Source organism: Pseudoliparis swirei, chromosome 10 (assembly GCF_029220125.1).
Source record: "Pseudoliparis swirei isolate HS2019 ecotype Mariana Trench chromosome 10, NWPU_hadal_v1, whole genome shotgun sequence".
Lineage (NCBI taxonomy): Eukaryota > Metazoa > Chordata > Actinopteri > Perciformes > Liparidae > Pseudoliparis > Pseudoliparis swirei.
The window spans coordinates 7,327,406-7,353,753 of NC_079397.1; the positions used below are offsets into that span (position 1 = coordinate 7,327,406).

Below are 26,348 nucleotides of genomic sequence, written 5' to 3' on the forward strand. Positions count from 1 at the left end.
GGTTTACACTCGTTTTTTGGTAACTTGACATTTTCTGGATTAGTTTTACACTGAGATTTTTTTTTAACGAGAGAGTATGCCCGCAGTGTCTGGCACGAGGACTTCTTCTGAACTGGACTCCCTGGACACGAGGACTCCTGCTGGAATCGAACCGGCAACCTTTTAGTCGCAGCGGAGACCTTCAAGCAAACTGGACTGTCTGCCTCTGTCCCCGCTCTGTAACAGCTGTGTCTTCTTCACTTCATGTGTTACTCCTGCAGGTCTCACTCGACGCAAATCCATTTAACAACTTTTTAGTTTTTTACCGGGGAAAATACTTCATTTATAAAACACCAAGCCTACACACGTCTTCTAATAGGACTTTCATCTTTACGTCTATTGCAGCCATGTATCCGGTGGCTTAGTATTATTTTGTAGTTTTTTTTCTACACATTTCTATACAGGAACAAAATAAAAAAGAATTCTACACTTTCACGAGTTGTTGCGTAAATCTCGTCGGCTCTCATGGGACTGAGGCATTCGTCGCGTTGTTTGCTGCTACGGCGGAAGATGGCGGAGGCGGACAGCTCGGAGGTAAGGCACCTTGTGCTGTCCTGCACCCGGCATTACCGGCTCCCCGGAGGGGGGGCAACAACGTCGTTGCGCCTATGTGTGGTGGCAACGCATTTGACTTGAATACAACATCCGTGTCCTTTTTGGCCATCATCGTAACCGCTTTTGAATCGTTGTTTGCACGATGTGATGGCGCGCACGCGCAGCGACGTGCATTTCCCCTCAGCGTCTTGCAGATGCTCTGTGACTGTGGGTGATAGTGCGCGCGGGCGGGTCGTACGCGTGGACGTTATTGGACGTGCCCGTGGCCGCTGTCCTTGGTGCTGAAATTAAACCCGCATCTGTTACCCGAGTCTTCGTGTCTGTGTTAGGTCGAAGATTGCATGTGAATTCCTGACGGCTTATTATATGTACACTATAGGCTTTTTATAAACTCATTATTGTCTGTAAGATATGATGCAAATTCTCCCCTTTTTCCGTCTGCCCTTCTTTCCTCCCCTCTAACAGCGGCAGCAGCCTGTTACGTCCCCCCTCTCCCAGTCTGCCCAGCCCTCCCCACTGCCAAAACCAGTGCCTACTACCCACCATGTGCCCTGCGGCCCGCAGACGCCTCATGTAGCAGCCCCGGCCACCTGTCCCGGTCGAGGCAAGATTTCCAAATTCATCAGTCCAGAGGAAATGACATCACGGGACTACTACTTCGACTCATATGCCCACTTTGGCATCCATGAGGTAGGCAGGCCAGTTTCAGCTTGGACACCAGACGTCTTCCTGTCATGAATTGTATTGTTTCCCTCACTAAGAAACTATTGCATATACACTACCGTTCAAAAGTGTGGGGTCATCCAGACACATTTGTGTCTTCCATGAAAACTCACTTTTATTTATCAAATGAATTGAAAATTGAATAGAAAATATAGTCAAGACATTGACAAGGTTAGAAATAATGATTAATATTTGAAGTATAAATTTTGTTCTTCAAACTTCAAGCTCAAAGGAAGGCCAGTTGTGTAGCTTATATCACCAGCATAACTGTTTTCAGCTGTGCTAACATAATTGCACAAGGGTTTTCTAATCAGACATTAGTCTTCTAAGGCGATTAGCAAACACAATGTACCATTAGAACACTGGAGTGATAGTTGATGGAAATGGGCCTCTATACACCTCTGGAGATATTTCATAAGAAACCAGACGTTTCCACCTAGAATAGTCATTTACCACATTAACAATGTATAGTGTGTATTTTTGATTAATGTTATCTTTATTGAAAAAACAGTGCTTTTCTTTGAAAAATAAAGACATTTCTAAGTGACCCCAAACTTTTGAACGGTAGTGTAGACACTTCATTATGAAACCTCAGTTCATTCAATGAGAAAATCGATTGTAAATGAACAACTCTCAGAAGATAAATGTCTATAGGTTCTCACATTTCCAGTAAAACGAATGAACTCAATACATACTACTTATAGCATTGTGTCTAAATGACGCCCCAAATGAAACATAACATGAGAACTGTCCGCCCACGATATTGTGGAAAAAAGAAAAAAAAGAGTGTAAAGCGTCTCACGGCTGACAAAAGAGGCTTTTCCATTACCTGCTATTGCACTAAAGAAACCAACAATGTGATAATGGTCCATGTTCAGTATTCCATCTGACTATAATTGTATGGCTATAACCGAGCTGAGGACCTTGATCTGTGAAGGAGGTTGTTTTTAATAGTGTCCATATTTAGCATGTGGAACAGGTTGTTGTCTGCTAGCAGACAAAGAGTGTGCTCTGCTTCGAGGAGTGCGACGCGACAAAGAGAAAGTGGGATGTGTGAACGGGTTCAGGGAGATGGGCATCAGGCCGTCCCCGAAGACGTCCTGTTTTACTCTATTCTGAGACGCTCTGCCAACGTCACCGAGGCTTCTGGCCTACATACTGCCTTAGAACATGTGTGCACATTTGTATGTTCATTATGTAATAGTATATGTATTATGTATTCCTTTGGGTATTGTATGGAAACCACTCTTCTTACCAGTTCAGTGAAGAAGCTACAGAACGCAAATCCTTATGCGTCACATGAGCTTTTCCGTTTGATCTCCTCATCCCAACAGGAGATGCTGAAGGACGAGGTGCGCACGCTGACCTACCGGAACGCCATGTACCACAACAAGCACGCGTTCAAAAACAAAATCGTCCTGGACGTCGGCAGCGGCACGGGGATCCTCTGCATGTTCGCCGCCAATGCCGGCGCCAAACACGTGTATGGGGTGAGACGGATAGACGCACCTTTTAGCCGCGGACAGATACCGCTTCCAATACTCATTGGAATCCGCTAAAAGTTTCTGCTGTTAAAATATTAATGAGAGCGAGAGAGAGAGAGAGAGAGAGAGAGAATACCTTTTCAGTGTCCAAATGGATATCATATGTGGCTCTGCTGTCACGTTGGGTCTCATCCGTGGCCTTTCCTTCTCCATAAGAAACAGATTCCTCTTCGGGGACGTTTCCTTGCGTTCTGGTGAGACATGTCTTAAGACAGTCTGACACACGGGGACTGAGAGACATCTGGCTCCCCTCGTCACAGGTTACTCATCAACGGCAGTGTCTCCCACACTCATGTATATTTCAAACTGCATTACACTTATGGATGGGAGGGCCACGTTGTGTATTAGTGGTCATGCAGCTCAGGCTCTGGGGTGAGTGATGAGGGACATTAGTGTGTGGATGGATTGGAAGGGTTGGGTTAAATGTGCCCTTCCAGTAATACCTCAAAGGTAATCGTCTGCATATAGGGAGGGAACATGAGAGCTATCGCCATTGCAGGTCATGTCTAAAGACATGGAAAACTAGAATGGGCACTCGGTAGAGTGCATACCTTCGCATATCACAAGATTGGGCATTGAATTATGAGCATTTTGGCATTAGTTGCATGCCAATTGGATAAAAAGTGACCGTGCTATGGTAAAAAGAAGATTTTGACCTATCATGACCTTGACCTTTGACCCGATCGATCCCAAAATTTAATCAAATGGTCCCCGGATAATAACCAATCATCCCACCAAATTTCATGCGATTCAAGAATAGGTTGACCTTTTCATGACCTTGACCTTTGACCCGATCGATCCCAAAATCTAATCAAATGGTCCCCGGATAATAACCAATCATACCACCAAATTTCATGCGATTCGGTTAAAAAATTTTTTGTTATGCGAATAACACGCATACAAATAGATAAATAAATAAATAAATACACGGCGATCAAAACATAACCTTCCGCATTTTCAATGCGAAGGTAAATATGAATATATTTATGCTGCTTTTTTCAATTTTTTAATGCCAATGTAGATATTGGCACACACATGCAACAGTTTCTGGTTCTGTGTTCTGGTTTTGCCCGACAGATTGAATGTTCGAGCATATCCGAATATTCTGAGAAGATCATCAAGTCAAATCACCTCCACAATGGTGAGTAGAAGTGGATTCTCATCACCGACATATTTGTCATACCCGTCCGTCGCAGAGCAGCCCGACGTCGTCTGGATCAGAAGCAGCGTGAAAGATCGTTATACATATTACCACACTCCACAATGTTAGTCTCAGTTCTGATGGTGAACCGGCAGCTCGCCTCTGATGTCAAATATCCTGCCATCAATCAGAACTCCCTCGGTGTTGCCGATTCCCATTTTGAAATATCGCCCTTAGCTTCACAGATAGTGGGTTTTATAACCTGCACGTCTTTCATCAGGCGGGTTTTTGTATTTACAACCCAGGATTTCTTATTAAAAGGCACAATGGAGAGATAGCTGTGCTTTTCTTTTCAAAATCGACCTCCCGGTATCTCCATATCATATCAAATTGAAAACAGAAGACACATTTATGCATGGAGTACAGAGACTTGAGCGTATTAATTAAGCCATACGAAATTACAAAAATCCCAAAGCATGAAAATCAATGTCATATAATAATACATTGTTATTATCCTGCATTAATGTGATCAAAATGCCGTGAAGTAATTTGTTGCCCCGCTGTACCCCTCGCAGTCATCACCATCTTCAAGGGCAAGGTGGAGGAGGTGGAGCTGCCCGTGGAGAAGGTGGACATTATCATCTCGGAGTGGATGGGCTACTGCCTCTTCTACGAGTCCATGCTCAACACCGTCATCTTCGCCAGGGACAAGTGGCTGGTAGGACAGTGCTGCCGGAGGCTTTAGGGAGGGGTGTGTGTGTGTGTGTGTGTGTGTGAGAGGCTGGCTGGACAAGTAAGGCTTTAGACACACAAACACACCAGGCAGTGTTGAAGTAGAGGATTTACTGCATGTCTGTGTGTTCTGCTTCCCCTGATGCCGAGGTCATACATGACTGATCTGGTGTCAGTAGTTGCCTGCAGCCATTAAACTCTGCACATGTCATCATATACTACATGGCAGGTGTGCTAACAATAGAGGGGGTGGATGGCCTGTGTGTGTGTGTGTGTGTGTGTGTATTAATACCAGAAGCTTTTCTTGCGTTCAGAAACCTGGAGGCCTGATGTTCCCTGACAGAGCATCTCTCTACGTGGTGGCCATTGAAGACCGGCAGTACAAAGACTTCAAGATACATTGTGAGTAATTATGGGAGATTTGTATTTTTCCTCTTTTTTTGTCTCCCTCTAAGCGGCGCAGTGCATTATTAATGACCCAAGCTGTGCAGATGCAGTCAAACCAAACTCAAGCTCCGTGTAATATTCTATGTTTCCACTTTCTAATGAGACATTCATTAAAAGAGCTGTAGCTAAAACATGTGGGTTCAAATCTGTTGGGCAGATATGTTACTGCAGACTGCGAGAAACGAGTCAGTCATTAATAAAAGGTCATGCGGTTGTCACATTATAATGAGTCATCAGGTCAGCAGTTGTTAATAATAATGAGTTTCTACTACCCATCAGGTCTGGGTTTGACATATTAATTCACTTACGTACTCCTACAAGTCCAAACGTCTCGTTAGCGAGCAGAGTTACAGTTAGCCAAGAGCCAAAGCAAGTTATGCTGAGATGTACAACAGCGAAAAATATATTATACATACAAGCCATGGATGGACTACTGAACGGGCCTAATGGGCACGTGACCAGGGGCCCAAAGTCTCAGGGGGACTCCCTGGTCTTCCTCACCTTTAATGTACTAAAAGAAACAGAAAAGTTATCAAAAGAGAGCAAGACAATGACCGAGAGACACTAAACAACTGCAAAGATATCCTAAACCACACTGATGTGTGCAACAACTCCAAAGAGACACACAACAACAACAACAACAACACTTTAAAGTCTATGTGTCTTGCTCCTTCATGTAAGAGTTGATGGGGCCTTTGCATGTCTGGGCCACATCGTCTCACATTCTGACAATGCAAATGTTACTGATCGATAAACTAATTCAAAGTATATAATAACTCTTAATCAAGGCATTATTTCCATCATAGAAATTAGAAAATATGCCGTTTTATTATTATTAAAGAAAGTATTTTCCCCAGCGAGGTGCCGTGACTCCTCATGTGTTCTAACAATGTGTTATAATATCTGCCACAGCAGGAGAGCTGATCTTAACACTGGGATCCAGATTAAAGCACCAATAATAATTAAAAAGTGCCATTCACAGTTCTGGGTTAATTTCCTTTCACTGCACAGGTGGCCTTCTCTGTTCTATTAAATCTACATGCACATAAAAAGGTGCACGCTTTTACAGAAATCCCAAAATAATGAAGTGTACCCAAACCCTTGGGTTCTTATTTTTAGTTTCTAACTGCGTCGGTGGCATGTTCCTCCATCTCATCGCTCAGACTCAGTGTTTGGCGTGGAGGGACAGAGGGAAAGGAGGAGGGGAAGCCTGCTCGGTGCGTCTTCAGCCAAACTATAATATAACAAAATAACATATATATATATAATATATATATATATATATACACTACCGTTCAAAAGTTTGGGGTCATCCAGACAATTTCGTGTCTTCCATGAAAACTCACTTTTATTTATCAAATGAATTGAAAGTTGAACAGAAAATATAGTCAAGACATTGACAAGGTTAGAAATAATCATTCATATTTGAAGTATTAATTTTGTTCTTCAAACTTCAAGCTCAAAGGTAGGCCAGTTGTATAGCTTATATCACAAGCATAACTGTTTTCAGGTGTGCTAGCATAATTGCACAAGGGTTTTCTAATCAGATATTAGTCTTCTAAGGCGATTAGCAAACACAATGTACCATTAGAACACTGGAGTGATAGTTGATGGAAATGGGCCTCTATACACCTCTGGAGATATTTCATTAGAAACAAGACGTTTCCACCTACAATAGTAATTTACCACATTAACAATGCATAGTGTGTATTTTTGATAAATGTTATCTTTATTGAAAAAACAGTGCTTTTCTTTGAAAAATAAAGACATTTCTAAGTGACCCCAAACTTTTGAACGGTAGTGTATATATATATAATATAAAGCCAACCAGACATGGTGGAGGAGGCGGAGGAGTGCGCAGTCTATTTTCAGAGACCCGAGTCTTTTTTCCGCACCGGGAGCGGATACACGGAAAGACAGCGTGAGTGTTGGACTGTCTTCTCTGGTCGGGTGAAGTGCTTTGTTTTATTTTGTCTCTCCCACTTTTTCTTTGTTCTGACAGCTTGACAGGAGCAGAGAAAAAAGAGCTTTTCAAGTGAATTAAAATTCAGAATGTAAAGAAGAAGAAGACCAAATCCATAAAACACGTGTATTCATCTGTCCGCGACAGGGTGGGAAAACGTGTACGGGTTCGACATGAGCTGCATTCGCAACGTGGCCATCAAAGAGCCTCTGGTGGATTTGGTAGATCCCAAGCAGGTGGTGACTAACGCCTGCCTCCTGAAGGTCAGTCCATGTCTATGTCTATAGAATGCGTGCGTGGTGAAGCAGGGTGAAGTTTGTTTTTCACGCCATATTTTATATTTTTAAAAGCCTGCGTCTTTGAGGCATACACCCCCACAAGAAAAGGCATGCATCCCAACAAAAAAAAATCAGAGATTGTTCAATCCTCAGGGGATGTGAGGCTATTCCCTCTTTCATAACAGATGTTTCTGGAGAGCTGTAATAGTATTCATCTGTTTCCATGCTTGAAAGTGGCTCGTCTGTCATCTCACAAACGGAGGAAGGATAAGAGCATTCAAGGAGGGGAAGGCTTTTTTTTGTTTATCCTGTCTACTCTACCCTTCTTAAATCACTTCTTCATGCCCATCCTCTACCGTCACATTCTCGGATTCAAGCAATGACATGCCTCAGTAGTTTGAGCGAATATGGAGGTCTCACTGCATCTCTCCCTCTGCCGATGGTTGTGAAATGTCACACGAGATAATAAAAATGGACTTGCATCCTTTTGTGATCAAAAAGGTTATTTATGTGTAATGTTGGAGGGGGGTTTTCTAGTCTCTGTATCTCTTTCACATGTATGTATTCAAGGCTCCCCCCCCCCCCCATATCTTATTTAAAACTGACAATCATTCATCACACCCTAAAATTACAAAAGTTGCTTCTGGGACTTTTCCTTTCCTTTCCTCTCTTCCCACAATGTTCTGTATATGACACTGGCCTGGCATCATTGGACCGGACAGAGGTGTTAAATCGCACTCTGGCATGTTGACGCCACATGGCCGAGCGATTCAGAGCCCTATGGGCCGGGTGGGAAAAACAGGTTGAACTCGTCCTCTTCCATACATAATTCTACAGTCCATGCATTATCGCCTCCAATCAGATTTTGGAATCAGTGATGCCTGCTAGGTAATTTTTTTTTGAATATTTACATTTTCGCCCATATTTAAGAGGTAGTGCTCGATATAGGGGACACACACACACACGCTCACACACAGACACACACACACAGCCTCCCTCCCTCGTAGACTTGAGGGAGGACACCCACACAGCATGTGTACTGTGAACAGGCTTCGTCTGCCAGCCGTGATTCAACCTGTGGGCTTTCATACACAACCGCTCACACATGCACAATAATAGTGAATAATCGAGCAAAGGATTGACATGTCTTGCATGAGTGTGTGTGTATGTGAGAGACGGAAAGTGTGTGTGTGTGTGTGTATGTGTGTGTGTGGGGGGGGGGGTGATGTAACAACTTGTGTGTCTGTGATTGTACACTCTGTTTTACTATGACTTGATGTGTCATGAATTGACAAGCGCAGCGATCTCTTGAAAGATTTCCTTGCAAAATAAAGTAAAAATATATATTTTTCTTCCCCTCCTTTGAATGCAGGAAGTGGACATCTACACCGTGAAGCCAGAGGACCTGTCCTTCACATCAGCCTTCTGTCTGCAGATCCAGCGCAACGATTACGTCCATGCCCTGGTCACCTATTTCAACATCGAGTTCACCAAGTGTCACAAAAAGACCGGCTTCTCCACCGGTGAGTCGGGCCTGGTCACAGAACACAAAATAACGTCGTATTGGGGCGACATTTGGAGATTGCTGCCTCCACTGTATTACAATGGAGGTGAAGAAATGTTCTTTATGGTTCTTACAGCATTTAAAATATAATTTTTGTTCAATATTTAAACGGAATTATTCTTATCGTATTATCATAATAGAACTGTTCAAACTGACATTATTACACATATAATATCACATATAATCACATATAATATAAGATCTGTTCTCATTTTAAAATTTAACAAATTCCCAATAACTCCCATGAATTAACTCAATTTAATTAAGGGAGTTAATGGGAATTTTTAAATGAGAACAGATCTTATAAACCCTTCTGGTTGAACCAAATGCAAGTCCATTAATTCCAAAGCAGTCTTCTATCCAACTGGTCTGTGAAGACCAAAGAGACTCTTAACCCGTCGTTATTAGAAGATGTTAGATTGGCAAATTTATACTTGGATTTTATAAGAATAACAAGAAAATGGCAGGAATCCCAAAACCTGAGCAAAAAACCACAAAATATCTGCATGGGTAGATACCATGAGGCGTCGAGGACGCCCGTTATTAGAGAGTTGCGAAGCTGTTATGTAAGCTTCTGTTAATACATTCATGCATCCAGTGCTTACATAATGTTGTGGAGAGGAGGTTCTATGTTTGGCCCAGTCTGTCGGCCCGAGGCTGAGCGTCACTGAAGGAGTTCAGGCTCTTTATTTCTCCCACGCGGTGAGACAGTTTCAGGGGCTTTGCTGTCAAATTTGTATCCATGTGAACATGCCCGAGGGATCCGAGTGTCCCGAGAACACGCTCACCCAAAACCTCTCTTTCCGCTTCACTCCTCTCTTCTTTAACCTCCTTCCTGTTCCCTCCTGTCCTCCATCTCAGCTCCAGATGCTGCCAGCACACACTGGAAGCAGACCGTGTTTTACTTGGAGGACTACTTAACTGTCAAGAAGGGAGAGGAGATCTTTGGCAGTATTGCCATCAGGCCCAATGAGAAGAATGTGGTAAGACTCATGAAATAAAGACACAAAATTCTCAATAGAGTTGAATTTCTGGCAGAGAGCTAGTGGTACTGCATGTTCATCTAGATTTATTTGTGTAACTAGTACCTGCAGCATGGATATAGCCGAGTAGAAGGTACAATATGTGTGGGGTAGAAGTGTTAAGTAGTATGAAATAGAAATACTGAATTAGAGCTACACAAGTAAATATATAATTCCACCACTGCATTTTAAAAATTGTGTGAAGATTCTTTTGGTTTTGCTCATCTATTTCTTAATCAATTCATTTAAAAATGGTTTTATCATCTGTAGCGTGACCTGGAGTTCACCCTGGAGCTCGACTTTAAAGGACAACTATGTGAGGCCGCCATTACCCACGACTATAAAATGCGTTAAGCGCAAAAAACAACAACCGACCACTCACCCTCAGCCCCTCGACACACCTCTCGAGTGTGGGGGACGGCGCAGACTCTCCAACGGGCATTCCAGTTGGCCGGCGAGGGCGACCAGACGCATCTGATTGGATGCCGTCATGCCAGCACCCAAGTGATGTCATCAGAATAGGCAAGTATCTATCAGCAATAGTGCCATCACCTGTACCAACTTGATCGACTCGGGCACATCGTTGAATGTAACATCCTAAAGGAACTTGATTTTGTTTTTCTTCTGGAGATTATTTTAAAACCTGAGTGTAAAGGAGTCTTTATATTGATAGTGCAGCTAATTGAAAAGCATCGATCTGCGTGATGAAGGTCACAGCATAGTCATCTGTTTTTCCTTTAGTCACTGTTGAAATGTATTATGCACTGTGTAATTGTTTAGAGGGTGCAGTATTTAATTGTGTTTTATTTGTTATTTATTATTTGCAACTTCTTTGCTTCGTTGATTTCAGAAAGGTGTGAAATGTGTTATTGTATTTCTTTAATGGAAGATGAATCAGAACAAAATGTACTTTGGTGCCAGAATAAAACAGAACAATGCCTCAAGAACAAACACGGATGCAATATGTCTTGTACCACTTGGTTTTGATTGGACAACGAATATGAAAAAAAGAAGATGAACAACGATGAATAAAATGTCCAAGAATCAGATGTTTCTCGTGATTTTCATTGAAACAGCTATTTTAATGAATTCAGAATACATTAGTTAATTTCAGGCTTAAATATATAGTATCACTACATAAACATATATAAGAAAAATCCAAAGAAATTAAGACTAGCTAGCATTCATTTATGGAAAAATTACAGTTTATTTTTCATTTTCTCTCTACGGTGAAGGTTATCGAAGTAATAGAAGAGCATTTTTCTATTTTAACTCTCGTAGACCGCACTACTGGGATTTGACAACAGCGTTATTCACAGGGAAGGGGGCGGAGCCTTCTTCTGGACTCTCTGAGCCTCACCGTTCAAACTTGACAGATGGTTGTTGAAACGTGTGGACTTCCACATGTTCTGCATTTGTGGGCCAAAATGAAGACTTAAAAGACACATTCGATGCTAAAGTCCAAGAATGGATTCATTGTCGTCTTATAACACAGCAAAAAGGGATTTAGTGCTTAGTAAACAGAGTTTACGCTTCACTTGCAGCAGGCTTTCCTCTTCACGGGCTGAGCACTCAGAATGACCGTTGTGCCTCTCACCCTGTCCTCCAGATCCATTAGCACTCTGAGTGAAGACAGAAACACAGACACACACTGCATGAGCCGCCAATGAGACACACACACACACACACACACACGTACAAAGGGTCGTCTACTCTTCCCTCATGTGTGTCATTCGTATCTTTGATGTTACCTAGCCAGGTGTGTGAGGGACTCCGTCACATTCTTGGCAGTGTAGGCACTGACCTCAAAGAACATGACCTTTTTTTCCTTCACAGGATTCAAAACAGAATCAAAATTGTGAGTGAGCACGTGAAATGAAACGATCCACAAGCTTTTAAATTAAAAAATTAAAAACTCACAAAAGCTAGTTGCTCAGCTTCTTTGAATGAAACCTCCCTGTCTCCTCCCATGTCCATCTTGTTGCCCAGAAGGAGGATGGGGATCCCTTCTCCTGCTGCTTCTTGAAAACAATTAGTCCAGTGATTTATCAGAATAGACATTTTTTCACGTCACAGTAGGAAAACAACATAAATAAAAGAGATATTTTCTTTTTCTACCTGTAATAAATATGTTCAACAACCACAAGTGACAAACTAAAGGAATAGTGCAACATTTTGGGAACACCACACATGATATAAATGTGTAAACAACTAAAAGAGGCATACATTAAAATAAAATCAGTGTTTGATAAATAAACCGCAATAATCTTCCAGCTCTCCACACGAGGAAAGCAAGAGTTGCAGAGGACGTCCTGTGGGTCAAAGGTCAGACCTGGACATTGCTGAGCCAGGGCTGCACGGCCCTGAAGCTCTCCTCCACGGTGACGTCGTACATCACCACCACACCGTCGGCCTTGCGAAAGAACTGCTTGGTTATGCTGCTGTACCTGTGTCAATGACAGATGGACTACACTGTACACACCTGCTGGTAATACACAATTCAAGTACACACAATACTACAACTGTATCAGATATCTTTAAAAGTGTAACAAAAGTATTTCCTTCAGTTAATTTATGTATTAAATATACTTCATAATGACACTTTAAGTGCATATATTTAAACGTATCATACTATACTATTTCTACACTAATAAGTGTTGTCTTGTAATGTGTTTAGGGCAGGGATTCCCAAAGTGTGGTGCGCGAGCTGCCTCTAGGGGGTGCGCGAGAGGAAAAATGTAATGGTGGTCTAATGGTGTAATAATTAATATTAAACATTCTCAGGGCTCTCAAGTGTCATTTCGGTCTTAACTCACGCACTCCCGCCACACATCGTATTTCTTACGCTGAAAAAAACTCTCGGCTATTTAATGTTTGAATGCAGGGGTGCTCAATACGTCGATCGTGGTCGCCGCAGAGCTCCGACGCCGGTCCGCGCGCATCGGGACGGAGCAAAGAAAAAGTCACTCGCACCCCCACCCACCTGTTGGAGAACCACTGCGCCACTGTGAGGGGGAAAGGACGTCACGTGATCACAGTGCATTGAGTGACGCTGTGACAAACGGAGCTTGGAGAACATGTCCATGTTGTGATGCAATCGCAGCGAGAGAGCGCGCGAGCGAGAGAGAGAGCACGCGAGAGAGAGCGCGAGAGAGAGAGCGCGCGTATAGAGCGAGAGCGCGCGTAGAGCGAGAGTGAGCAAATAGAATGTGATGACATCACAGCAGGCTTTGATCCCTTTATTGGCTTTAGTCTCTGAAGCTGTATATGAGGTATTTTGTAAACCTTACCGTTTCCAGTCAGTACTTTCCAGGATTCTTCTTTTTCTGCATCACTGAGAACACAATCTTCACACCATCTCTACACCATCTCTACAAAGGCCCGTTGAAAACACAGAGAACACAGAAAGTTATAATTTTCAAATGGAGACAATGAATTACAGCAACTGCAACAAAAGACGGAGGAGGTTTAAGGGGGACATAAGCGTCACCTACAACGCCCCAAACCCTGACGATAACAGGACGCTTTGGCATATGAATGTCATTTCTGGGCCCCAGAACTATAATCCCCACAGAGGGGGTCCCTTTAGACCCGATCAAGCACAAAGGGCAGTTATCAGGGATAGGAAGGCTCAAGCAGAAGATGCGGCAAAGAAAGCTCTTGAGGGTAACAAACCCTGTGGGGTGTTGAAAGACTCAGAAACCCCCAGTCAGGTCCCAGAACCCATAAAGGACGTCGAAGAGGAGGTAGACGAGGGCACCAGCCAGCTCCTCTTGATGAAAGAGAATGCACTTCAAAGAGGTAGAGTGGAGCTTTTAGAAAAGGAGGCCAAACAAAATGAGGCTCTCCAGAAGGAGTCTTGTCTCAAGAATGTTGAAAAGATCAAGGAAAACAGAATTTCCACTCTCTGCAGCAAGAACAGGGTTCATCAGTCTGCAGAGGTCAATTCTCCCCGGACACAAAATAACCAAACCTCCTGGAGGAAACAGTGCCTGGTGCAGGGAGAGCGCCCACCACAAGTAGCTCAGGGAGCTCGTGGGGCGAACAAGCTGGTAGACAGGCTACCCGGCCAAGAATTGAGCCCACTAAACCACAAAGGATACCTCACCAGTGCAAAGGAAGAACCATCCCCACTGAGGCCCCAGAACCCATAAAGGACGTCGAAGAGGAGGTAGACGAGGGCACCAGCCAGCTCCTCTCCAAAGAGAATGCGATTCTGAGAGGTCAAGTGGAGCTTTTAGAAACGGATGCCAAACTAAATGAGGCTCTCCAGAAGGAGTCTCGCCTCAAGAAAGTTGAAGAGATCAGTGACCTAGAGCTTCAACTCGAATTGAAGAAGGTCACTGAAGCTGAGACCGACCACAAATTAAAGCAGTTGGAGGAGGCCCTTCAGCTGCAAAAGGAGAGCCAGTGGGAGCTCGAAATCAACCTGGCCCAGACCCTTCTGTTGCTGAAGAAGAGCCAGGAAGACGCAGAAATGAACTTGGCTCACCAAAGAGAGACGAGCAATCAGCTGCAGGCTGCGCTGACCGAGTCATTGACTCAATCCAACAGTCGACAGCTCCAGTGGCAAGAAGAAAAGGGCCATCTTCTCCAGGCCATGAGCGAAATCAAAAGCAGCCTGGAGGAGATAAGAGTGGTCCAAAAGCCCAAAAAACTCTCTTTGCGGAAAAGAATCGTTCAGTTCTTCAGGCGAACTGGAGGACAATAAACACGCTCGCCTTCCTGTGACGTGTGGAGTTTGCACATTCCATATTTAAGTTGGGTTTTTTACTCCGGTTGATCCGGTTCTCCCAACATAAAATATTTCAATGGAAACATTTCACAGGCGCACGGGGGTCACGTGAACCGGCTAGATGCCGGCTCACACACGTAGTGTTCAGGTAACACTACGTGGGCCCAGAAGCAGAACGCACAACCACGACTAAAGCTTTAAACAAGCCGCGTGAACCGGCTAGATGCCGGCTCACACACGTAGTGTTCAGGTAACACAACGTGCGTGAACCGGCTAGATGCCGGCTCACACACGTAGTGTTCAGGTAACACTACGTGTGTGAACCGGCTAGATGCCGGCTCACACACGTAGTGTTCAGGTAACACAACGTGGACCCAGAAGCAGAACTCACAACCACGACTAAAGCTTTAAACAAGCCGCGTGAACCGGCTAGATGCCGGCTCACACGCGTAGTGTTCAGGTAACACTACGTGTGTGAACCGGCTAGATGCCGGCTCACACGCGTAGTGTTCAGGTAACACTACGTGTGTGAACCGGCTAGATGCCGGCTCACACACGGAGTGTTCAGGTAACACAACGTGGGCCCAGAGGCAGAACTCACAGCCACGACTAAAGCTTTAAACAAGCCGCGTGAACCGGCTAGATGCCGGCTCACACGGCTGAGAATGGAGGTTTTAGAAATGGAGGCCAAACTAAATGAGGCTCTCCAGAAGGAGTTTCGCCTGAAGAACGTCAAAGAGGTCAGTGACCTAGAGGAGGAAAAATGTCTTTCTTCAGTTTGTCAGGCGAGCTGGAGGACATGTAGTGTTCAGGTAACACCGTGTGTGAACCGGCTAGATGCCGGCTCACACACGTAGTGTTCTGGTAACACAACATGGACCCAGAAGCAGAACTCACAACCACGACTAAAGCTTTAGACAAGCCGCGTGAACCGGCTAGATGCCGGCTCACGGCTGAGAATGGAGGTTTTAGAAATGGAGGCCATACTAAATGGCATGGGACGGGCACAGGACTCTGGGGGTGACGGGACACGGGAGCTGAAGTCGGCTGGGGGAGACCGACCGACCGACACGAACACCGAGTGTTCTGGTAACACAACATGGACCCAAAAGCAGAACTCACAACCACGGTTAAAGCCTAAAACAAAACAAGGGTTTATTAAGAAAAACATACAGCTGTTAAGGAGAAAATGGAGCTGGATTGGACACACACTACGAAGAAACACAACAGCAATAACAAAACAGGCACTGACATGGAAACCACAAGGCAAACGGGGTCGAGGACGACCCAAACACACCTGGAGAAGGAGCACAGAGCAGGAATTCAAGAAGAAGGGGCTGACGTGGAAACAGCTGGAGAGGATGGCTCAGGACAGACGAGGGTGGAAACAATTCATCAATGGCCTATGTTCCGAGAGGAATACAAAGGCCTAACTAACTAACATTAATAATAAGAGGAGGAGGAGAGGAGGAAGAGGAGAGGAGGAGATGGAGAGGAGGAGATAGCCCCACCAGGCCACGGCAGAAACAGTGCAGGGAACGGGGCACAAGACTCCGGGGCGGCGACGGTACACGGGGAACTGAAGTCGGCCGGGGCATGTTTCCCTTGGGGGGGGGGGGAAGAAAAAAGGCACTGGTAACGGTACTCCTGGTTTACTGGGATGGGGTTCGATACCCTGAAGTGTCGGAGAAGAACTTATTGTATTTCAATGAGTTCTTATTATTCTATTTTAGGAATGTTGCCCTTTTGGGGGCTTTATATAAGATGAGGATTTCGTTCAAGCAGCTTTCCAAATATGTCACTGAGATCATCAGAAATTATTCGGCAATAAAGAACAGATTCATGGCTAAGCAGAGCACACAAGTTCTTGAAGGACTTGTTCAGGCCCAAAAAAGGAAATTGGTTTATGAATGACTTTAGATTAGATTAGTTTAGATAAAATAATCCTTTATTAATGCCACAGTGGGGAAATCGCAGGATCACAGCAGCGGGTTAGATTAGGTTAGGATTAGAGCATTAATAAAAAATAAAACAAAACACAATACCAATACTAAATACTAATACTAAAATACTATGAACCATATTAACCATATTTTAACCAATTTAACCATATCATATATAACTAGAATGGGCACTCGGTAGAGCGCATACCTTCGCATATCACAAGATTGGGCATTGAATTATGAACATTTTGGCATTAGTTGCATGCCAATTGGACAAAAATGTATCGTGCTATGGTAAAAAAAGAGTTTGACCTTTCCATGACCTTGACCTTGACCTTTGACCCGATTGATCCCAAAATCTAATCAAATGGTCCCCGGATAATAACCAATCATCCCACCAAATTTCATGCGATTCAAGAACATTTTGACCTGTTCATGACCTTTGACCTTGACCTTTGACCCGATCGATCCCAAAATCTAGTCAATTGGTCCCCGGATAATAAACAATCATCCCACCAAATTTCATGCGATTCGGTTCAATACTTTTTCAGTTCTGCGAAAGATTTTGACCTGTTCATGACCTTTGACCTTTGACCCGATCGATCCCAAAATCTAATCAACTGGTCCCCGGATAATAAACAATCATCCCACCAAATTTCATGCGATTCGGTTCAATACTTTTTGAGTTCTGCGAAAGATTTTGACCTGTTCATGACCTTTGACCTTTGACCCGATCGATCCCAAAATCTAATCAACTGGTCCCGGATAATAAACAATCATCCCACCAAATTTCATGCGATTCGGTTCAATACTTTTTGAGTTCTGCGAAAGATTTTGACCTGTTCATGACCTTTGACCTTTGACTTTTGACCCGATCGATCCCAAAATCTAATCAACTGGTCCCCGGATAATAAACAATCATCCCACCAAATTTCATGCGATTCGGTTCAATACTTTTTGAGTTTTGCGAATAACACGCATACAAATAAATAAATAAATAAACAAACTAGAATGGGCACTCGGTAGAGCGCATACCTTCGCATATCACAAGATTGGGCATTGAATTATGAACATTTTGGCATTAGTTGCATGCCAATTGGACAAAATGTATCGTGCTATGGTAAAAAAAGAGTTTGACCTTTCCATGACCTTGACCTTGACCTTTGACCCGATTGATCCCAAAATCTAATCAAATGGTCCCCGGATAATAACCAATCATCCCACCAAATTTCATGCGATTCAAGAACATTTTGACCTTTCCATGACCTTGACCTTCGACCCGATCGATCCCAAAATCTAGTCAACTGGTCCCCGGATAATAAACAATCATCCCACCAAATTTCATGCGATTCGGTTCAATACTTTTTGAGTTCTGCGAAAGATTTTGACCTGTTCATGACCTTTGACCTTTGACCCGATCGATCCCAAAATCTAATCAACTGGTCCCCGGATAATAAACAATCATCCCACCAAATTTCATGCGATTCGGTTAAATACTTTTTGAGTTCTGCGAAAGATTTTGACCTATTCATGACCTTTGACCTTTGACCCGATCGATCCCAAAATCTAATCAACTGGTCCCCGGATAATAAACAATCATCCCACCAAATTTCATGCGATTCGGTTCAATACTTTTTGAGTTCTGCGAAAGATTTTGACCTGTTCATGACCTTTGACCTTTGACCCGATCGATCCCAAAATCTAATCAACTGGTCCCCGGATAATAAACAATCATCCCACCAAATTTCATGCGATTCGCTTCAATACTTTTTGAGTTTTGCGAATAACACGCATACAAATAAATAAATAAATACACGGCGATCAAAACATAACCTTCCGGCATTTTCAATGCGAAGGTAATGACAATGTTTATCTGTTGTCGCTCTGGCTGGTAGAAGGACGAGGAGCCAGGCGGCTGAAACTGGGGCTCGACTTCCCATGTAGCCCCAAAAAGACAAAAGGCACTGGTAACGGTACTCCTGGTTTACTGGGATGGGGTTCGATACCCTGAAGTGTCGGAGAAGAACCTATTGTATTTCAATGAGTTCTTATTATTCTATCTTAGGAATGTTGCCCTTTTGGGGGCTTTATCATATCCAAAAAGTTGTTACATTTGACTTGCATATCAGGACTGGCGAAAAACAGCCAACTGTTTCTCTCATCTAGATATTAAAGAGTAGTTTGAAATCAGGACTGGAATGTGATGGATCAAGTTTAACAATATGTCATGGCAAGAAGTTTAACAAAAGTTTAACAAATGTAGCATAGAACCACATAGAACCTGAAGAGGTTCTGTTTGAGGAGGTTCTGTATGAGGAGGTTCTGTGTGAGGAGGTTCTGTGTGAGCATGTTCTGTGAGGAGGTTCTGTGTGAGGAGGTTCTGTGTGAGGTTATATGTGAGGAGGTTCTGTGTGAGGTTCTGTGTGAGGAGGTTCTGTATGAGGAGGTTCTATGTGAGGAGCTTCTGTGTAAGCATGTTCTATGTGAGGAGGTTCTGTGTGAAGAGGTTCTGTGTGAGGAGGTTCTGTGTGAGGTTATATGTGAGGAGGTTCTGTGTGAGGTTCTGTGTGAGGAGGTTCTGTATGAGGAGGTTCTGTGTGAAGAGGTTCTGTGTGAGGAGGTTATGTGTGAGCATGTTCTGTGAGGAGGTTCTGTGTGAAGAGGTTCTGTATGAGGAGGTTCTGTGTGAGGAGGTTATGTGTGAGCATGTTCTGTGAGGAGGTTCTGTGTGAAGAGGTTCTGTATGAGGAGGTTATGTGTGAGCATGTTCTGTGAGGAGGTTCTGTGTGAAGAGGTTCTGTATGAGGAGGTTCTGTGTGAGGAGGTTCTGTGTGAGCATGTTCTGTGAGGAGGTTCTCGGCTATTTAATGTTTGAATGCAGGGGTGCTCAATACGTCGATCGTGGTCGCCGCAGAGCTCCGACGCCGGTCGGCACGCATCGGGACGGAGCAAAGAAAAAGTCACTCGCACCCCCCCCCCCCCCCAACAACTCCGTTGCGTTTTTTTTTTAAGGTGTGGGGGATTGGGGGTGCGTGAACCCGGTCGGGATGTAGAAGGGGGTGCGTGGCCTAAAAAGTTTGGGAACCCCTGGTTTAGGGGATTATATAAACTTGTAGTAGTAATGCTTATTGGCATACTTATTTTTCCCTCAGGAATAACATAATGATGTGGTTAAAATGTATTTATTGATATTTAAGTACACTAAAAGTACATACTACCTGGGTTTAAAAACAAAATGATACTTCAATAATACGTTCCTCAACCAGTTGGTAATTTACCAGGTTGGTAATTTATAAATAATGTCAATATTGTGTCTATTAATTAATTATATAAGTCATGTTTCAGATGAAAATATATTCACAAGCTTCACTTGTTTCGCATCTGAAGCTAAACAGACACCGACCTCTCTTGACCCGCTGTGTCCCAAAGCTGGATGGCCACCTGCATGTTGTCCAGGGTGAGTGTCTTCACACTGTAGTCGATACCTGAACAACACACAACAGGGATCAACGTCATATAACCAGGATACATTACTCACTTCATCGTTTTTGTTTTTTAGTTCTATGATCAAAAGTTAGACACACTTGTCATATTTAATTAGATTTATATTCATTGTTTTTGCGGCCACTAGGGGGTCCGGCGAGGCGTAATACCAACTGTGCCTTATTCCTCAGGAGAGGGCCCGGTTGTGTGTGTGTGTGGGGGGGGGGGGGGGAGCGGGGACAAAGTGGAGATAACAAAGATCGAGTGAGGATTAAGAAAGATGAAAGCGAGGAGAAAGAATTCATCAGAAGTGACTTAATCTGCAGTACAATGTGTGCCGGGGCTCCGAGACGGCCGGTGTGACTTCACGAGCCCTTTCACGTGACGCCGAGTCACGCTCCCATCCCCTGTGCTCGCATCCACAGACGCAGCCCTCCGACACATGCGCCACAATGGCGTCACAATGGTTCTCTTCTCACCCACAGTGGCAGTCGCGGCGGGATGGAAGCGGCCCTCGCAGAAGGAGCGCAGCAGGGAGCTCTTGCCCACATTCGAGTTTCCAACCAGGACCACTTTGAGCAGACGGTCCGGGGCAAACAGCGCGGCTTCCGTCGTCTCCTGAAGCACAGAAAGTGGAACACATTATCGTTAGGATCAAAACATATCCGGCGCCTTCAGAGCGGTGGACATACCGGCCGGGTCTCCTTCCCGGCAGGCCGTCCTCGAGGAGACATTGGCGTCTTCTCCGGGTGCGGTAGGCGGGATTTCCTTATTGGAGGAGCTCCCGCCGACACAGGGATGTGACTAGAGGGCGGGGGGGCGGACACGTCTACCGCCAAGACGACACTCGCTTCAGAGTCACTCCGAGCATCCTCTTCTTCGACATCGTACGCCTCGTCTTCCTCCTCACTGAGCTGGTGCAGTCTCTGTCTTTCGCCGTCGCCCTCTTGACGGCGGCCGTCTTTCCGGGGGACTTTTTGGCCTTCGGCCTCACGTCTTGCGCTCTGGGCGGATCGGGTTTGGCGTAACCGTTGGCGAAGCCAGAGTTCCTCTTTGCAGTGGGGCGTTGCTGACATGCGGGGGCGCCACCGGCGGCGGTGGAGAAAGGGGGGGCGGCAATGGCGATGTCATCCTCACTACAGGAAGAGGAAGCAACAAACACGATATGAAGGTGCTCTATAGGCAGGGCCTCCAGAGACTGGTAGGACCCATCCACCAACAGTGGGGCTCTTTAGGAAACAGGGGAAACAGAGGATGTACCTGGTCAATTCACTGGATTTAGTTGTATCTAAACAAAAAAGTTAATTCAGTGGATTATATAATCAGATATCCTCTGTGTTTCCTCTTTAATACATGATTTTGATATCAAACTGAGGCAGAATTGTTTTCTCTGTCACACAGGAAACACTGACATGATTTGTGTGAAGGAGTATTTGGAAGATAAAAGAATCACCTTTTTTCTGGCTGGCTGGGGTCATCAAATATATTGGCGAGACCGGTCCTCTGCTTCTGCTTCTTTCGGAGTGAGGTCCGGGGCTTATTTAAACAAAGGGAGGGCATGTTGGTGTCACGGAGGTATTTGTTATCAATCCGGTGATGCCACGATAGATGCGGCAGCAGTGCAGTTACATAACATGTTATGGAAATGGACTCACCACACCGCAGCATATGTCTCGCTCATCTTTTAAATGCTTGTTCATCTCTCTAGGAAGATGGAAAAAAGAGAAATGAATAAGAAAGATGGAATCTGTGGCGGAAAAGAATGCACTGAAAAGCACTGAAAAGCATTAAGAAGCACGAGAGTTCCCTTTACTTTGCAACCAGATTTGTGAGTTCTGCCAATTACGACTTAACCAGAGGCCAAAAAGATTACCCGGATTAGATATGAGCTCATGTGATGTCATACCTGAGGAGGTCAAGCTGCTTCATGAGACTTTGCTTCTCTCTCTGCAGTCCCTCTGTACATTTCCCTGAAACGAGACAAACTCAATATTCAGTGGAAGTACGAGTGTGTGTGAGTGCGTTTGTGCGTGTGTGTGTCGAACCGTAGGCTAACGTATGGGAAACACTGCTGAATGGTTGTCCACACAAACAAATACCCACATCTCTTTCTCCTGCCTCAGACGGGCCGCCTGCTCCTGCAGCATGGTCAGCTGTCCCTGGTCCTGGCTGGTGCTGTCCAGCGCGCGGGACAGATCGTCGTTGGTCATCTTCAGCTTGACGTTCTCCACGTGGCTCTCCTGCTTCTCGCCGTTCAGCTCGTGGCACTGGAGCTCTAACTGGAAGGACGAGGGAGATATTTTACAGCTGGCCGAGTGTACACGGAGAGCGTCTGCAGTGTTTAAGCTCCTCCCTTCAATACTTCAGAGGGGAAGATGAATACCGTCTACATGCTTCAAATGTTTCACCAGTTTCACTTTTACGTTCCACCGATGTGCAACAATATGCCTGGGAGGAGTTGCAGCAAGCCATTCTCGATTCAATATAGGGGTAATACTCTCAATGTCGTATGAAGGGATGTTGTTGTTGTTGTTGTTGTTGTTAGCTTTGCATTGAAAATGCGGTAGGTTATGTTTTGATCGCCGTGTATTTATTTATTTATTTGTATGCGTGTTACTCGCATAACTAAAAAAGTATTAAACCTAATCGCATGAAATTTGGTGGGATGATTGGTTATTATCCGGGGACCATTTGATTAGATTTTGGGATCGATCGGGTCAAAGGTCAAGGTCATGAAAAGGTCAAAATCTTCTTTTTACCATAGCGCGGTCAATTTGTATCCAATTGGCATGCAACTAATGCCAAAATGTTCATAATTCAATGCCGAATCTTGTGATATGCGAAGGTATGCGCTCTACCGAGTGCCCGTTCTAGTTGTTTTTGTTGTTGTTGTTTTAACTGGAGTCAGTGTTGAACATATACCCTTTTCTGCTTCTGGAACAGATGCTCCAGCTCCTTCTCCTTTGAGAACAGCTGATGCTCCATGTCGTGGCCGCGCAGCTGAAGACGCTCGGCGTCCTGCGTGGCGCCAATAAACAGAAGACGGGTTTCACCGGAGGGAACTTTACACATTTGGCTAAAGGATGTTGTTGTTTAGGAGTTGCTTGTGTGTGTGTGTGTGTGTTCGAGCTCTCGCAACTTCATTATCAGCCTGTCCTTCTCGTTTTTGATCTGCGCCTCCATCTCTTCATATAAATAACGGATCTCACTGTCATGTGTTACAGACTTCCTGCACAGAGAGACAGTAATGAAGGTCATGGATGACAGACATGCAGTATGCCATGATGTAATATCAAGGAACAGGGCAGCATTGTTGTCTCAGTTGAGCTTAACGCCGTGTCTGTAATTGCATATTAATACTTGAGTTCACACGGCAACTGAGCTTCATTTTTCAAAATAATACTGAGTGGTATTTATATTCCCTCTGACAAGTGTTAAGACCCAAACAGCCAATTAGTAAAGTGTAGCTGTTACAAAGTACCATGGGAGAACTGCCTCTGCATGTTCCACACACAGCTTAGATCACAAATATCACTGGAACAAAATGACCCCAAACTATTGAAAGAAAAGTATTCAAAATACATATTAAATATCGTGGGTGGCAGGTGAGCTAATGCAACAGACTTATACACATACACAAACAAAAATGGGACAATACACACACATTCACTTCTGCAAACACATAAACATAAACCTCTTTAGAGGCAGATATACACTCTTACACACACAGATTGATGGATTCCTGCAACAGCAGACGACGGTCCAACTTCAGAGCGTGCTTCCAGATTAGTGGTCATTTGACACGGGTCAAGGGTTGTTCTTGAGAGAATTACAGGTAAACCCATGCAAACACGCCCAGCATGGGGTAGTAACATAAACACACACACACACACACACTCCCTGTGATGTCACAGATTCTTTAGGTGTCTAATGAGAACATTTGCTTTACCTTACGGTACTTAAACACTGTGGGAACCATTTGAGAAACGTATCCTTTTAAACTGCTCTCCCCTTTGATACCTTTTCTCTTTACATTTCCACTGTTTCACACTTGGAGGCGGGAGAAAGCGAAACAAATGCAGTGAAAAGCTGCATGTTGAGGGAATGCGGTCTCTTCTTTTAGTGATGAGTGCAACTGTCCTGTAGTACTACCTCTGAAGGGCGCTCTCCATCTCCTTCTTCTCCTTGTGGGCGTCTTTGATCTGGTGGGTGACCCTGGCCAGGAACTCCTCGAAATTAGACAAGAGGTGAGGCTCATCCCGCCTGAGCTGAGCCCAAAGACTGCGCACTTCTCCTGGGCTGGAACGAGGGAGGAGGAGGAGGAGGAGGAGGAGGAGATACAGATTAGTCAAATTAAAGCACACCTCGGGGGGTTTAAATATGGATTATGGCACACAGCGTGTTTTCATGTGTAAAACTCACCAAATAATACGTATACACAAAAAGAATCAAAGTGATTACACCCACTCCTCAAACACATTACTGGCGCCCAGGCTTTCCAGCAGCATGCAGAAGTGCCCCTCCTCCTCGTCTTCCACTCCTGACAGTTTGGCTTCCCATTGGCTCTGATAAAGGGCTTCCTTGGCCCTGAAGACAGGGCCGGGGAAGCCCGCATTTTGGTCATCGACCACAGAGATCCTCCGGCCATGCAGGAGCTGACCTGAGATGCACAAACACCCAGGGGCCGCGTGGACGCATTAACGCTGCGGCAGCCAACGTGTTGAGAGTAGCACGTGGACGTTAGCTTTAATTTCCAGAATGTACAGAAGCACAGTGAACTGGACTTATTCTAAAGAACGACTTTAGAACTTTGGAAAAATAATCAAATCAATTCTTCTTAGTAACAATTAAACGGTAAAGTGAAAACACTCTTTCTGCAGCCTTTCTTGGACTGGTATGACAAGTAGCTGATGGTGGCTAATGTTTGCAAACTTTAGATAGAAGTTGTTTAACCGACATTACCGAGTAAGGTCGTTGACTTTCTGACTGCTTGTGTGATGCTACATTTGAGCCCGTGTTATTATCCTGGCATCTCGACTTTTACAGCGAGACAAATGACAGTCCAGCCGAAGCATTTATGAACTTCAAACACAAAACAATTGGGGGCGCAACATGCGTATCCTTTTCCGAGTTACATTTGTTTTGACGTCCTACTCGACACATTTCATTGTCCTTTAAACGGGAGATTGCGATACGCCTCATCGAGGGCCTCTGACGGCAGGAGACCTACTGAATCCGGAGGAGAAGGCCTCCAGCGTGAGGTAACCCGTGTGCTCTGTATCCAGGGAATCAAACACATCCTCCAGCTCCTGCGCAGACAGAGGCAGCTGCCTGTGGAGCCTCTGCCAAGGAAACAGAAACACACAGACGGCGTTTAAACTGCGTTTATGACCGTCCACGATGGACGCGGTCGGTGAGGAGTCACATTACAAACCAGTCTTTTAAGACCCGAGAGATATCCAAAGCAATACATGTCAAATCGTCAAATTCAGAGCCTTGAATCTGCCATATGGAGCTCTGTATATAGCTCAAGCACATCTATCGCAGAATAAACACGGGCACGAAGTGTCTCTTTTATGTGCCTCTTGGCAGCAACAAAAGGCCTGATGCTCAGGAGGGCCCGGTCCTAATGAAGTGACACTGCAGCGTGGACACGGTTAGCACTTTGAAGAGGCCTGCGTGTATTGTTCCTGCCATTAACACCACACAGGTGTGTGGGTGATGAGGTGAACCTATACTCTCAAACATTTCCATCAACTACAGGGCCACTTTACCGGCGGCTCGAGTGCACCGAGTGGGTGAAGTGCTTCTATAAAAATGGGGATATAACATGAAAACAATTATTTCAGAATAGAGCAGAAATGGCAACCGTGACAGTGATGCCCGCTTCCCATTCGCCGACATTACATCACCACGGGGCACTTAATTATGCCACAGGGACATGCGTGGCCCCTCGACATATTGTTCTGCTTAGTGGAGGCGTAATACATTTGCAGAGCATTAATACATTTTAAAAGAACGAGAGTCTTCAAACAATGAGCGTGGCTAGAAAGAAAAAAAACCTCTTCAAAGATAATGTTTGTGCTTTAAAAAGGAAATCTAAAAAATGATGCAGAGCTGAAACAATGAATGAATGAATAAATTAGTTGACAGAAAAAGCTCTTTTTTTTAGAGAAATG

The 26,348-nt window shown here is 44.5% G+C and overlaps 1 protein-coding gene and 1 pseudogene across 1 annotated transcript; one reads left to right on the forward strand and one right to left on the reverse strand.

Annotated features, from left to right (window-relative positions):
- LOC130200254 (protein arginine N-methyltransferase 8-B) lies at nt 1-11,057 on the forward strand. The gene is made up of 10 exons (XM_056424330.1): nt 1-573; nt 1,060-1,284; nt 2,652-2,807; nt 3,939-4,002; nt 4,578-4,720; nt 5,049-5,136; nt 7,292-7,407; nt 8,795-8,945; nt 9,848-9,969; nt 10,279-11,057. Exons 1-10 carry the CDS (start codon nt 505-507, stop codon nt 10,360-10,362), a joined length of 1,218 nt encoding a protein of 405 aa, XP_056280305.1. The 5' UTR covers nt 1-504; the 3' UTR covers nt 10,363-11,057.
- LOC130200256 (EF-hand calcium-binding domain-containing protein 4B-like) overlaps nt 10,873-26,348 on the reverse strand; it is a 17,015-nt pseudogene continuing 1,539 nt past the window's right edge.